At 31.0% G+C, this 15,290-nt stretch overlaps 6 protein-coding genes across 6 annotated transcripts; 4 read left to right on the plus strand and 2 right to left on the minus strand.

Annotated features, from left to right (window-relative positions):
* Window positions 1–122: 122 nt before the first annotated feature.
* SEC17 (alpha-soluble NSF attachment protein SEC17) lies at window positions 123–1,086 on the plus strand (the record flags this gene model as incomplete). Its single annotated transcript, XM_011277508.1, has 2 exons — window positions 123–152; window positions 238–1,086. 2 exons carry the CDS (start codon window positions 123–125, stop codon window positions 1,084–1,086), a joined length of 879 nt encoding a protein of 292 aa, XP_011275810.1.
* Window positions 1,087–2,005: 919 nt separating this feature from the next.
* On the plus strand, window positions 2,006–5,497 carry CPA2 (carbamoyl-phosphate synthase (glutamine-hydrolyzing) CPA2; the record flags this gene model as incomplete). The annotated part of the gene is made up of 1 exon (XM_011277509.1): window positions 2,006–5,497. One exon carries the CDS (start codon window positions 2,006–2,008, stop codon window positions 5,495–5,497), a length of 3,492 nt encoding a protein of 1,163 aa, XP_011275811.1.
* A 1,897-nt stretch (window positions 5,498–7,394) lies between these two features.
* Window positions 7,395–8,654, plus strand: GPA2 (guanine nucleotide-binding protein subunit alpha; the record flags this gene model as incomplete). Its single annotated transcript, XM_011277510.1, has 1 exon — window positions 7,395–8,654. One exon carries the CDS (start codon window positions 7,395–7,397, stop codon window positions 8,652–8,654), a length of 1,260 nt encoding a protein of 419 aa, XP_011275812.1.
* Window positions 8,655–9,311: 657 nt separating this feature from the next.
* Window positions 9,312–10,329, minus strand: LIH1 (putative lipase; the record flags this gene model as incomplete). The annotated part of the gene is made up of 2 exons (XM_011277511.1): window positions 9,312–10,037; window positions 10,102–10,329. 2 exons carry the CDS (start codon window positions 10,327–10,329, stop codon window positions 9,312–9,314), a joined length of 954 nt encoding a protein of 317 aa, XP_011275813.1.
* Window positions 10,330–10,951: 622 nt separating this feature from the next.
* Window positions 10,952–13,255, plus strand: PMT1 (dolichyl-phosphate-mannose-protein mannosyltransferase PMT1; the record flags this gene model as incomplete). The annotated part of the gene is made up of 1 exon (XM_011277512.1): window positions 10,952–13,255. The coding sequence occupies one exon, from the start codon at window positions 10,952–10,954 to the stop codon at window positions 13,253–13,255; it is 2,304 nt and encodes a 767-aa protein (XP_011275814.1).
* A 254-nt stretch (window positions 13,256–13,509) lies between these two features.
* Window positions 13,510–15,096, minus strand: BN7_1818 (uncharacterized protein; the record flags this gene model as incomplete). The annotated part of the gene is made up of 1 exon (XM_011277513.1): window positions 13,510–15,096. One exon carries the CDS (start codon window positions 15,094–15,096, stop codon window positions 13,510–13,512), a length of 1,587 nt encoding a protein of 528 aa, XP_011275815.1.
* Between the last annotated feature and the right edge of the window lie 194 nt (window positions 15,097–15,290).

Genomic DNA, 15,290 nt, shown 5'->3' on the forward strand with positions numbered 1-15,290 from the left:
AAGTACATAGAGAAGCTGGCAATATTGGATATTTTGACACTTTCAACTTTTAAAAAAGAATTTCATAAACTGATAGAATTGAATCGTTGTATTTGTTATTGAAATATAAAGAATAAGTGAAGATGTCTGATCCAGAAACATTGATTCAACAAGTAAGTGTGATTTGAATGTTTGAAAATTGAGATCTAAAAGGGTCTATGTGTCTATTTGAATTGTGGCTAATCTTTTAATACCTAGGCTGATAAGAAAGCTGCTTCAAAACCAGGTTTTTTTGGTAGTATTTTGGGAGGTAGTGCAACAGAAAAGCTAGAAGAAGCCAGTGACTTATACGTTCAAGCTGCTAATATTTATCGTTTAAGAAAGCAAGGTAAAAAAGCTGGTGAATCATTTGAGAAAGCCGCTGATGCTCTTTACAAAGCTGGTAATCAAGATGAAGGTGCTCAAGTATTAGTTGATGCTTTCAAATCATATAAAGTTGAAGATCCTGCTAGTGCAGCTAAAGTACTAGAGAAATCAATTGAACATTTCACATTAAGAGGTCAATTTCGTCGTGCGGCTAATTATAAAATGGATTTAGCTCAAATATATGAAGAAGAATTATTTGATATTGAAAAAGCATTAAGCAGTTATCAAGACGCTGGTGACTGGTTTGAAAGTGATTCAGCACAAGCTTTAGCTAACAAAGCATTTTTAAAAGCTGCTGATTTGAATGCTTTATCAGGTAATTACATTCCAGCTACTGAAATATATAAAAAAATTGTTAAAAATGCAGCAAATAATAATTTATCAAGATGGAGTCTTAAAGATTATTTCGTCAAGATTGTTTTTTCATATTTAGCAGCTGATGATAGTGTTGCAGCCAATAAATATATTCAAGAAGCTTTGAATATAGATTCAAGTTTCCAAACAACAAGAGAATATAATTTAACAAAAGATGTTTTAGATTCTGTTAATGAAGGGGATCCTGAAAAATTATCAAATACATTATATGAATATGATCAATTTAGTAAATTAGATAATTGGAAAACTAAAATTTTACTAAAGATTAAGAATTCTATCGTGGAAGCTGATGATGATTTGTTATGATTGTATTTCTCAAACATTATAGGGAAGTTATATTAAATAGGTAATTGAATTTTTTAGTAATTTATTATAATTGTATTTGTAGCCCATCAATTGATCTCGTGTGATATGAAACCTAGCTTCATGTTCTCAATATTAAAACCGTCGGCCGTTGGCCATCAGGATTCAGATCTCTTTCATTTGAAGCAATATTGAAGCCGTTGGCCGTTGGGTTCAATTTTCTCAAATATATGAATCATTATTATCCAATCTACATGTATATATTTTAAATAAAGCCTTTCCATATATAATTTTGTTGAAGTTACACAATCCCATACAGATCGTGAGGTAATCAGCTGCATCTACTCGCCAAAATTATCATTTGAAAAATGAATTATCATCATGGGTTTCCGTGAAACTAATGAAAAAATAGAGCTAGAACTATTCAGGTGTATTCTAAGTGAACAATGTAGCAATCACTATTATCTAACACACCCAATGCCCTATGTGAACCTTCAGCAGGGGCCCTTTCACCAGCCTAAACGGCCTCTTTAAAACTTCTTGATAGCTCATCTGCAAACTGACTCATTTGGCAGGAACCTATCTAACGTGCTGCCTCAACCGGGAGGTTTGCAGAATTTTTTTTTTTTCACCGATTTGGCTGGGAGTCTGACTCTTTGATATCTGAGATTGAAATCTAATAAGAGACTTCAAACTTCCATCAACTTTCATCTTTCAAAGTTTTCAATTCAAGCGCTACGCAAAGTCCAGGTTGCTTCTTCATACAATTACAAAATACAGCTGTGATACTATCTAAATATAGAGTATTGCTATCCATTGGTTACTTTAAATAACAGACTCATTGGATTTAATTGTTGATTGATAAAGACTTGTAATATCTGTTGATTAGATTAATAAAGAAGGACTTTTTGAATTGACAAAAATGCAAAAGATTCTATTAAGACCAGCGACATTGAATGTCACAAAGAGAGCTCTCTCTAGAAGCTCAAAAGCCGCCATGGTTGGTGGTGCTAGATTAAGAATGAGAAAGTTCCAATCATCTCGTACCTTATCAACAACTACAGCAGCAGCTGCTACTAATGCTTCACAACCAGCTGCTTATTCCGGTTCTGGTATTTTATCTGGGTTCAATGATGAAAATGCCCATCAATTGGTTGATGTTTCAAAAGTTTTGGTTATTGGTTCAGGTGGTTTATCAATTGGTCAAGCTGGTGAATTCGATTATTCAGGTTCTCAAGCTATTAAAGCTCTTAAAGAAGCCAATAAAAAGACAATTTTAATTAATCCAAATATTGCTACAAATCAAACCTCTCATGCTTTAGCTGATGAAATCTATTACTTACCAGTTACTGCTGAATATATTACTTATATCATTGAAAGAGAAAAACCAGATGGTATCTTGTTAACTTTTGGTGGTCAAACCGGTTTAAACGTTGGTGTTCAATTAGATAAAATGGGTGTCTTTGATAGATACAACGTTAAAGTCTTGGGTACCCCAATTAAAACCTTAGAAACTTCAGAAGATAGAGAATTATTTGCTCAAGCTTTGAAAGAAATTGATATCCCAATTGCTGAATCAATTGCTGTTGAAAATGTCGATGATGCTTTAAAAGCCGCTGAATCTGTTGGTTATCCAATCATTGTCAGATCAGCTTATGCCTTAGGTGGTTTAGGTTCAGGTTTTGCTAAAGATGAAGAAGAATTAAGAAATTTAGCAGCTCAATCTTTATCTTTATCACCACAAATCTTGGTTGAAAAATCATTAAAAGGCTGGAAAGAAGTTGAATATGAAGTTGTTAGAGATCGTGTTGGTAATTGTATTACAGTTTGTAATATGGAAAATTTTGATCCTTTAGGTATTCATACTGGTGATTCTATCGTTGTTGCTCCATCTCAAACTTTATCAGATGAAGAATATCATATGTTAAGATCAGCTGCTATTAAAATCATTAGACATTTAGGTGTTGTTGGTGAATGTAATGTTCAATATGCCTTACAACCAGATGGATTAGATTACCGTGTCATTGAAGTTAACGCTCGTTTATCAAGATCTTCAGCTTTAGCTTCAAAAGCTACTGGTTATCCATTAGCTTATACTGCTGCCAAAATTGCTCTTGGTCATACTTTACCTGAATTACCAAATCCTGTTACTAAAACTACATCTGCAAATTTCGAACCATCATTAGATTATATGGTTACTAAGATTCCAAGATGGGATTTATCAAAATTCCAACATGTTAAAAGAGATATTGGTTCATCAATGAAATCTGTTGGTGAAGTTATGGCTATTGGTCGTAATTTTGAAGAATCATTCCAAAAGGCCATTCGTCAAATTGATCCATCATTTGTTGGTTTCCAAGGTGGTGAATTTGAAAACTTGGATGAAGCTCTTGCAGAACCAACTGATCGTCGTTGGTTAGCTGTTGGTCAAGCTTTATTACATGAAAATTATACAATTGAAAGAGTTCATGAATTAACTAAAATTGATAAATGGTTCTTGTATAAATTAGGTAATATTGTTGAAATGCAAAAAGAATTGGAAAAAATTGGTTCATTATTTGGTTTAAATAGAGATGTTATTTCAAGAGCTAAAAAATTAGGTTTTTCAGATAAACAAATTGCCTTAGCTGTTGGTTCAACTGAATTAGAAGTTAGAGCTAGAAGAAAAAACTTTGATATTATTCCATTTGTTAAAAAAATTGATACATTAGCTGCAGAATTCCCAGCAAGTACAAATTATTTATATACAACATATAATGCATCATCAAATGATGTTGAATTTGATGAATTTGGTACTATGGTTTTAGGTTCAGGTGTTTATCGTATTGGTTCATCAGTTGAATTTGATTGGTGTGCCGTTGCTACAGCAAGAGCTTTAAGAGATTCAGGTAAAAAGACAATTATGATTAATTATAACCCAGAAACTGTTTCAACTGATTTTGATGAAGTTGATAGATTATATTTTGAAGAATTAAGTTTTGAAAGAGTTATGGATATTTATGAATTAGAAAATTCTAAAGGTGTTGTTGTTTCAGTTGGTGGTCAATTACCACAAAACATTGCATTAACATTACAAGATAATGGTGCTAAAGTTTTAGGTACAAATCCACAAGATATTGATAAGGCAGAAGATCGTCATAAATTTTCTTCAATCTTAGATTCTATTGGAGTTGATCAACCAGCATGGAAAGAATTATCATCAATTGAAGCTGCTAGAGAATTTGCTAATAATGTTGGTTTCCCAGTTTTGGTTCGTCCATCATATGTTTTATCAGGTGCTGCTATGTCAGTTATTAGAAATGAAGATGAATTAGAACATAAATTAGGTAATGCATCAAAAGTTTCACCAGATCATCCAGTTGTTATTTCTAAATTTATTGAAGGTGCACAAGAAATTGATGTTGATGCCGTTGCAGCCAATGGTAAAGTTTTAGTTCATGCTGTTTCAGAACATGTTGAAAATGCAGGTATTCATTCAGGTGATGCTACATTAGTTTTACCACCACAAAATTTATCACAAGGTGTTATGGATAGAATTAAAGAAATTACTGATAAAGTTGGTAAAGCATGGAATATTACAGGTCCTTTCAATATGCAAATTATTAAAGCTGATGTTGAAACCAATCCAGATTATCCAGAATTAAAAGTTATTGAATGTAATATTAGAGCTTCAAGATCTTTCCCATTTGTTTCAAAAGTTTTAGGTACAAATTTCATTAATGTTGCAGTTGAAGCAATTCTAGGTAATGAAGTTGAACCAAAGAATTTAATGGATGTTAAACGTGATTATGTTGCTACTAAAGTTCCACAATTTTCATTTACAAGATTAGCTGGTGCAGATCCATTCTTAGGTGTTGAAATGAGTTCAACTGGTGAAATTGCAAGTTTTGGTAAAGATGTTACAGAAGCTTATTGGACCGCTTTACAATCAACCATGAATTTCCATTTACCATTACCTCCAAGTGGTATCTTATTTGGTGGTGATTTAAACAAAGATTATTTAGGTCAAGTTGCATCAAAAATTTCATCAATAGGTTATAAATATTATACAGCATCACCAGAAGTTGCTGAATATTTGAAAACTTATTTACCAGAAGGTACACAAGTTGATGTTATTGAATTTCCAAAAACTGATAAGAGAGCATTACGTGAAGTTTTCCAAAAATATGATATTAAAGGTGTTTTCAATTTAGCTAAAGCTAGAGCTGAAGATTTATTAGATCAAGATTATGTTATGAGACGTAATGCAATTGATTTTGGTATTCCATTATTTAATGAACCACAAACTTCATTATTATTTGCTAATGCATTAGTTGAAAAAGTTGGTACTAAATTAAACCAAAAAGATGGTGAAGTTATTATTCCAGATGAAGTTCGTCGTTGGAGTGAATTTATTGGTGGTAAACAAGTTTAAAAAAATAGACACCATTTAATTTGATATTATAAATCATAACTTGTATAAAATATAAATAGAAGAGTAATTACAGTACATAATATAAAAAGATTGTAGCTAGCACGTCGACCAATATAATGATTGTGATATTTATCATTATAAGCAGATACAATTATAGTTAGCCGCTGTGTCAAAGTATTTTTGTTGTCGTGGAGTACAAGCGAACACAACCACAAAGACAATTTGCAGTATCCATTATAATTTTTAATATAAATACAGCTAGTGCCGCTGAATTAGCCAAACTAGCTATATTATACATTCTACTACAATTTTAATACACTAGACTACAATTATATTTCTGATCTTTAATTCAATATGCATACAATTAATTAATAAAATAAAATTCTTAATTAAAATAAAATTCAAACACCAGCTGCAGTTTGATCAATATTAGATTGTTGATAATATATCATTTCAACGGCTCTGGTAATGTTTTATATTACTATGATCATGAGCTGTTGAAGCATATGTTTAATGTTAACAAATAATCAAAATATAGTTAATATATGATTGTATTCAGATAGATATGATTTTGAATGAATTTAAAGTTCAAGTCTGTCTATACTGAAATCATTTTCAATAATATTTAAATAATAGCATCAATATTTGTAGTATATCGACATTATATAATTTTGTTTGACGTAGTTAAATCTCAATCATATTTGATCATATAGCACGTACGTATATTGAATTCTATTGAATCAATCATTCAGCTGTTTCGAGCTTGTTTGGTCATTATGATCATGTATCTTCTGATCCTTTGACTTACACCTTCCACCACTTCCTGCCTAAGTGTAATATTGATAATATTGAATCATTATTACAATGTTAGCCGCCATCCGCCACGAACGACATCACGATCTATAATTCAAAGTACTGGTCCGTAAATTGTGCCAAACTATTCAATAGTAATCAACAACATCAGCTAATGATCTAGAGTTTAGTGAATATGTTTATATAGTTCTAATGACGTATCTAGTCTGTATAATCCATGTTAATTGTGTTCAATTCCCAGTGGCTAATTGTTCAAATTAGTACAAATCCGTACTCCGTAACAATTGATAAGCTTTCATTTAACCTTTGTTGCCGGGAATGACATGATCTTAATTTGACTGGACAGTTCTTTGACTTTTGACGTTCTCGAGGTTTGAGGCTTGGTAACAAATGACAATCAGCTATTACAAATCGTTTATACACAATAGTATTTGCCACCAGTTAGTTGTTAACTTGTGATCATTGATTAGTGACCAGTAAGCAAACGGACACTGAACGGACCCTCTCTGCCTAATCTTCACTGTCCTTCTAGCGCTCCGGGCTCCCTCCTGGCAGCCCACTCTGCCTAAATTAGCCAATTCCCGAAGCAGCCAAGTGTAAATTTAAAAAAGCGCGAATTTTATTCAAATTTTCAATGAAATTCAAAATTCAAAATTCAAAATCCATTGAAATGCCATATAATCAAAACTACTTAAATTCAACAAATTTACGAACCAGAAACTCATTGGAAATTTAGAATTCAAAAAAAAGTTATTCATTTCTCATCATCCAAATTTTATTCATTTCCTGCTATTTAAACAACTGCTTTTGCTTCAGATTATTAGCGGTTATTCAGTATAATTAAGTGTTTGAGTTGCGCGCTAGTTGCTGCTACTGGTACATTTTTTTTAAGGTAGGAATTTTGTATACATCAATTCTTACTGGCTATAAATTCAAAGCAAATTATCAACAAATTATAATATATTATCACAAGAAATAAGGTCAAATTAATACTAGTCCCATTATCATCAATTCAAATTTCCATTTCCTATTTTTTAATCTCATTTCAACACCATTTTAAATACCATTTTTCCATTTTCTCATTATGGGGTCTTGCGTATCAAAAGAAGATGGTTCACCATCAAATCAAGATAAAGTTAAAAGAACTTCAAAATTAGATAATTCATCATCATCATTAAATGAAAAAGATCAAAATCAATCAAATAATCAACAACAAGTACAACAACAACAAGGACAAAATACAACAAATCAAAATCAATCACAATTAATTTCTCAAGATAATCAAAGAAAACAATCAATAGTCCCTTCAGAATCTTCAAATGGTACTTCAACTGCTGTAAATTCTGGGAATCCAAAAGATACTCATGAATATACAAAAGTTTTACTTTTAGGTTCTGGTGAATCTGGTAAATCAACAATTTTACAACAATTAAAAATTTTACATTCAAATGGATTTACTCAACAAGAATTATTTGAATTTAAACCATTTATATTTGGTAATATTTTATTATCTGCAAAAGATTTAATTGAAGCTTATAAAAAATTTGATTATAAATTAATTGATGATGATTTAATTAATGAATCTGATTTTGATATAATTTTAAATTCAAATACTCCAATTGATCCAAATAAATCATTTGATAAAAATTTAGCTATTAAAATTACAGCATTATGGAATAATGAATCAACTTCATTATTAATTAAAAATCATCGTCAAGATTTTTATCTTATGGATAGTGCAAAATATTTTTTTGAAAATTTAGATCGTATATCTCAAGAAGATTATTTACCAACTATAACTGATGTTTTAAGAACAAGAAAAAAAACATCAGGTATATTTGATTTAAAATTTGAATTGAATGGTTTAAAAATTCATATCTATGATGTTGGTGGTCAAAGATCTGAACGTAAAAAATGGATTTATTGTTTTGATAATGTTACATCAATAATTTTTTGTGTTGCTTTATCTGAATATGATCAAACTTTATTAGAAGAAAAATCTCAAAATAGATTAGAAGAAAGTTTAACACTTTTTGATTCAGTTGTTAATTCTCGTTGGTTCTCAAGATGTTCAATTGTTTTATTTTTAAATAAAATTGATGTATTTATGGAAAAATTACCTTATTCTCCATTAGAAAATTATTTCCCAGATTATAGTGGTGGTAATGATGCAAATAAAGCTGCTAAATATATATTATGGAAATTTACAAGAGTTAATAGATCGGGTTTACCAATTTATCCTTATATTACTCAAGCAACTGATACTAATAATATTAAATTAGTTTTCGTTGTTGTTAGAGAAAGTATCTTATCAAATATTTTACATGACACTGGTTTGTTATGATTATGAAATCCATTATATATATATAGGTATCAACAACCTTTTTTAATGAATGAAGTTTATGAAATTACCAAAAAATTAAAAATAAAAAATCAAAGAAAAACCAAAGAACCTCTATGTTTTACCCACTTTTTTTTTTGCCCTTCCCCCTGCACTTTTTACATCTCCAAATTGGTTATAAAAAAGCATAATATCTATTGCATTCAACTTAATTTTACACTATATGGACTGGTCTACATAGGTGCTAATAATTAAAGTATATTGTTTTTTTTTTTCAAATATCAAATCCATACAATTATTCTTTATTCGAAAGATCATTTAATTTGATCTATAATTTGATTTACAATATATATTATAACAATTTCAAGTTGTTTAAATATATTGAAACCAAAAAACAAAAAACTCAAAAGTTCCAAAAGTTCAATATTTTTTTTTATCTTAATTACTCAAATTCAAAAAAATAATCATTCATTTATGAATTGCATTATTTTTAATCTTTAATTCAAAATAATTTTTCCGTTTAATTTAATCATGTTCAAAATCTTTTATATGTTCAGTTATTAATACTTTATCTTGTGTTGCTTGATGATGTTTTTGAAATTCTTAATTTATTATACAAGTTCAATCTTTCTAATTATGAAATCGTAAGTACTTATTTGGTCAAAAATTTTCACATTTGTTAATAGTTAAGAAATAATTTCGATGTTCATAACCATTCAAAAGATCCCAAACATTTTTGTTATTATGTTCATTTATAATAACTTCTTTTGAGCCTAAGAAATCAATATCTGAATATTTATGAGGTAAATCCTTCCTCTTAATGTAAAATTCCAATCCAGCATGTTCAAATGATGGTGGTAACATTGGTACATAGTCATCTTCATGTACAATTCTAATTAAACCCCAATCAATATCTTCACCTGAATTAATTTTGTCAGCTAAGTTATCAACTTTAAATATCTTATTAACCCATGCAGCTAATTGAGAATTCATTAATTTTGGACACCCATATGCAATAACTAAAGGTTCGTAACCTTTCACTCTAAATTCAATACCAACCAATGTAGCTAAAGCACCACCTAATGAATGACCAACAACAATAAGTTTAAAATCTGGATACTTGGCAAATAATTCATCAACAGGTTTGATTATTGAATTTGAGATTTTTCCTAAATCTCTATAAAATCCATAATGAACTTTACAATCATGACATTTATTAGTACCTTTTAATTTTGATATACTATGATAATCAACAGGATACATTTGTAAATCACTTGCCCAATCAGTAGCAGAAGTTGACCCTCTAAATGAAACAATGATTTGCTTATTCTTCTTATCCAAAGTGATGAATCCAGTACCTATTTCATCTTGTGTAGCCTTTTTCACCTTGAACAAATATGGTTAGTAACTAAATCAATAATTTATGACAATTAAAAGTATCTATATTCACTTTAACAATTTCAGCTTCACGATTTCTTTTATTGTTCAAGCAAAAATTCAAATCACAAGCGCCCCCATTCAAGGGTCCTTCAAATAAACGACCATGTGTTATACAAGCTGAAAGAGCAGTAAAATGGGCATAATGATAAAAATCATCATAAAGCTTTTCAGAAAATGCCAAAACAGAACTAAAAAGAACCAAAGAAGTCAAACAGCACCTTATGGAAATGACCTTCATGTTTAGTGAGGTGGTACTATTGATAAGCACCAGTATAAATCAAGTACCTCAAAGTTTCATGGAATATTTCACAGCTTTTCCTCTCTAAAAATCTTTGAATTTCGAAATAAATTGTTTTTGTGTAAACAGTTTATTTTATGCTCCAATAGATCAGAATATAGTACAACCAACCAAAATCATCTTGAAAAAAGCGCCAGAAACTAAGGATGTACCGCCCTCTCACACAGTCAGCACCAGAACACAATATATTACCATCTTCTCTTAGAAACCATCACCATCATACGGAAAAACCTCTAGTAAATTTTGTTCGTACTTTCTACATATTTGTTTGTTTACTTTTCATTGTTATAGTTCGCGAAATGATTAAACCCTGCGCGTACCAGATTCTATTTTTTCGTTTTTACGTGTCATCAAAATTTGAACGAAAAAAAGACACGCGAATTGAATTGAATTGAAACCAAAACAGCTGATATTCAAGTTTCAACGCTTCTATTCTTTTCAGTTCTTCAATCCTTCGTTGGCTTTCCAGGTTCTTTTGCTGATTCTTGTTGCAATTTTGACTGCTATTGCTCTCCTTGCATATTCGTTAGACTCTAAGATCTCAAGAACTGCTGATTGAAAAATGGCTCCAAAGAAGACCAAACAATCTTCTAATGAGAAGAAGTCTCAATCTTCAAAAGTTGATGAATTAGATACAGTCCCAGAATTTGTTTTCGAAAAAGGTGTTGATCGTCCATTCTTAATTACTACTCCTCCTGCAAACTTGGCTCAATTACGTTCAGTTTCCAGCACAAAAGAACGTTTATTCCTTGTTGGTTTAATTTTATTTGCAGTTATTATTAGATTACAAAAATTATATAACCCAAATTCAGTTGTTTTCGATGAAGTACATTTTGGTGGATTTGCTAAAAAATACATCTTGGGTACTTTCTTTATGGATGTTCATCCTCCTTTAGCTAAATTATTATTCGCTGGTGTTGCTTCATTAGCTGGTTTTAAAGGTGATTTTGATTTTGAAAAAATTGGTGATGTTTTCACTCCATCAACCCCATATTTCTGGATGCGTCTTTTCCCTGCTTCTTTAGGTGTTGCTACTGTTGTCTTATTATACTTAACTTTAAGAGCTTCAGGTGTTAGACCTTTTGTTGCCTTATTATCTGGTTTAATTTTCACATACGAAAATGCTAATGTTACAATTTCAAGATATATCTTGTTAGATTCTCCATTATTATTCTTTATTGCTGCCGCTGCTTATGGTGCAAAAAGATTTGAAAATGAAATTCCATTTAGCATTGGTTGGTATAGAGCTTTAGTTGCAACTGGTATCGCCTTAGGTTTAGCTGTCTCATCTAAATGGGTTGGTCTATTTACTATTGCTTGGGTTGGTTTATTAAACGTTTGGGATTTATGGTTTTTAATTGGTGATTTAACTGTTTCTGTTAATAAAGTTGTTAGACATACACTCATCAGAGGTACTGTATTATTAGGTGTTCCAATTATTTTATACATTACATTCTTTGCAGTTCATTTCCAAGTTTTAAATCAAGAAGGTGAAGGTGGTGCTTTCATGACTTCAGCTTTTAGATCAACTTTACAAAATAACAAAATTCCAGGTAATATCCCAGCTAATGTTGGTGTTGGTTCAACTATTTCAATTCGTCATGTTAACACTCAAGGTGGTTATTTACATTCCCACGATCATTTATATGAAACTGGTTCTAAACAACAACAAATCACATTATATCCACATTTAGATGCTAACAACCACTGGTTAGTTGAATTATATAATGTTAGTGAAGCCCCAACTCAATTTGAACCAATTCAAGATGGTACTAAAATCAGATTAAAACATATCTTTACTCATAGACGTTTACATTCTCATGATCATAAAGCTCCAGTTTCTGAAAACGATTGGAATAAAGAAGTTTCAGCTTATGGTTTTGAAGATTTTGAAGGTGATGCTAATGATGATTTCGTTGTTGAAATTCAAAAAGCTTATACACCATCTCAAGATGCTCAAGTTAATTTAACAGCTTTAGAATCTGTTTTCAGATTACGTCACGCAATGACTGGTTGTTACTTATTCTCTCATGAAGTTAAATTACCAAAATGGGGGTTTGAACAACAAGAAGTTACATGTGCAACTCAAGGTATATTAAAACAAAGTTTATGGCACGTTGAACATAATGAAAATCCATTTTTACCAGAAGATACAAGAAGAGTTAGTTATCAACCACCTTCATTATGGGCGAAAATTGTTGAATCTCACAAGAAGATGTGGCAAATTAATCAAAATTTAAATGCTCCACATAATTGGCAATCATTACCAAATACTTGGCCATTTTTAACCCGTGGTATTAATTACTGGGGTGATGATAATCGTCATATCTATTTATTAGGTAATGCACCAACATGGTGGGCAACTACCCTTGCAATTACAATTTTCTTAATCTATGCACCAACTCAAATCTTAAGATGGCAAAAAGGTGCCCAAATTGGTACAGATCGTCACGTTTACAATTTCAATGTTCAAACTTTCAAATATATTTTGGGTTATTTAGTTCATTTTGCTCCATCATTTTTAATGGGTCGTCAATTATTTTTACATCATTATTTACCAGCTTTCTATTTTGCAGTTTTAACATTAGCTCATTTCTTTGATATCCTTGTTACTTATATCTTTTCAAGAAAGAGAACAATTGGTTATGCTTTGATTGTTACATTTGCATTAGTTTCATTCCTATTCTATGTCAACTATTCACCATTAATTTATGGTACACCATGGACTAAAGCTCAATGTGAAGCTTCAAAATTATTAGAAGGTTGGGATTATGATTGTAATAAATTTTTAGAAAATTTAAGTGATTATAATGTTCCTCCAAAGTTATTTGAACCTGTTGAATCTGGTATTGCTCAAAATGCTTAGGATACACTTTAAATGGAATTAAACCAATATTTTCCTAAATAAATAAATATATATATTACATTAAAATATTATAAAACGATTTTAATTGAAGAAGAAACCTTTTCTATTTTGTATTGAATCATGAATGAACGACTGTTATCTCTATTATGTTGTATCTGGTATATATATTCATGAAACATTTGAACCATGTATGATCTTTCATTATATGATCATAAGTGATTCTATATAAATGATCGAATATGTTAAATTGGGTATTATTGATGTACACCAACTTTATTATTATAGTAAATAGTGAATAAAAGCAAAGCAGCAATAAACAAGCTCCCATATTGAGTGATTATAAATGTGTCTCTATAACATTCAACACCAGCTCTACAAACCCCATCAGGATCTGTATGTTTACCTAAATAATAACTGAAAATTTTGGTTAATTGACTAACACTTATAATACCACCCGTGGTCATTAGTCCCCAAATTGTACTGAACCCCTTTGTACCGAATCTATCAGCAATAACAGCTGGGAAAGTACCAAACACGAATCCAAATGCAAACCCAATAATAAATGAGCTTATAGAAATTTTACCCACTGAATCAAAAACAGCTGTTAAGCCTTGACCTAAAGCCATCAAAATAGCCGCAAAGAAAATACACCAAATTCTTTGAGCATGGAATTGTTTTTTAAAAATATCAGAAATTGGACCAGAGGTTAATCTACCCAAGAAACTAGCAACTGCGAGAATAGAAACCTGTAAAGCTTGTGATTGACCAACAGACAAATTTGAATCAGGATCAGATGACACCTGTGCCACCACAATGAACCCAACACTATAAATATATGCTTGACCAAATCCTTGTAATGAAGCTAATATAAGGTAATATTTGAAAAATAATCTTTGACAAATAGCTTGAACTATATGATGATTCCATATTGGTGAGTTTTCACGGACAAAGACCGGCGTATCTTCAACAGCAGCATATAATGACATACTATCTGAGCGTTGTAAACCGGTTTGATTCAATAATGGTGCTGATTGATCCATGTTGGATAATGAAGGTCTTGGTGATCTGAATGGAATACCCCATAAACTGAATGATGCTCTTGGACTAGTACTGTAACGTCTATCGTTGAAACTACTTAATAGTGAAGTAGTAGATGGAACATGTTTGAATGAAGGTTGTTGCTCCAAATTTGGTGGTGTTGCGGATTCTGGTGGTGTAATACTTGGTGATATTCTTTCTCTTTTATAGATCTTCAAAAAAAATGAGCCCAAAAAACAAAATGCTGGACAAAAAATGGATAAAAATTTCAATAATCCACTGGTATTATCTTTGAAAAAATGTACTGAAACTGATGAATATATTAATGAAGCTAAAGCATAAGCAGAGACTGGTAAGGACCCAGCAGTACCTCTATGATGTGGGAAATTAGCTGTAGCCACTTTAACTGTTGAATAGAAACTAATAATCGACCCAAACCCAACACATATCAAGGATATCATAAATAATGTAACATTTTGCGATTTAGTTTGGTATAGTGTATGTAATAATGAATATGCAAAGAATGTTGATATGGAACCAATAAAATCAGCAAGACCTGGGCCAAGTTTATCAATAATCATTCCAGCTGGGAAACCACCAAGTGAGCTGCCTAATGTTATGGATAACGACAAATTGGAAATAACATGGACAGGTAAATTTGAATTTTTGATCAATTGTGGAGCAAACACTGAATATGCGTATGGTGTACCTGCTGCAATTGCAACAACGACAGAAGCAACAAGTGAATATATTCTAGGCGCCACCGGTGGATATTTGTAGCGTGGATCTTGAGACTCCGACATTGTTGATACCCTTCAAGAATAACAAAGCAAAACCAATTAAATAGCAAAGAGTTAGTAAAGTTGAACTTTAGAATTGTTTTGATTAAAAGTTTGATAACACTGGAAAATTGAAATTCTTCGATCTCTTATCGTGAAATTCGCGATCTATTATCCACAGTTTTGATCATTTTTCCGATGATCATCGGAAACGTGTA

This window comes from Wickerhamomyces ciferrii, contig 00040 (genome assembly GCF_000313485.1).
Source record: "Wickerhamomyces ciferrii WGS project CAIF00000000 data, strain NRRL Y-1031 F-60-10, contig 00040, whole genome shotgun sequence".
In the NCBI taxonomy this organism is placed as follows: Eukaryota; Fungi; Ascomycota; class Saccharomycetes; order Phaffomycetales; family Wickerhamomycetaceae; genus Hansenula; species Hansenula ciferrii.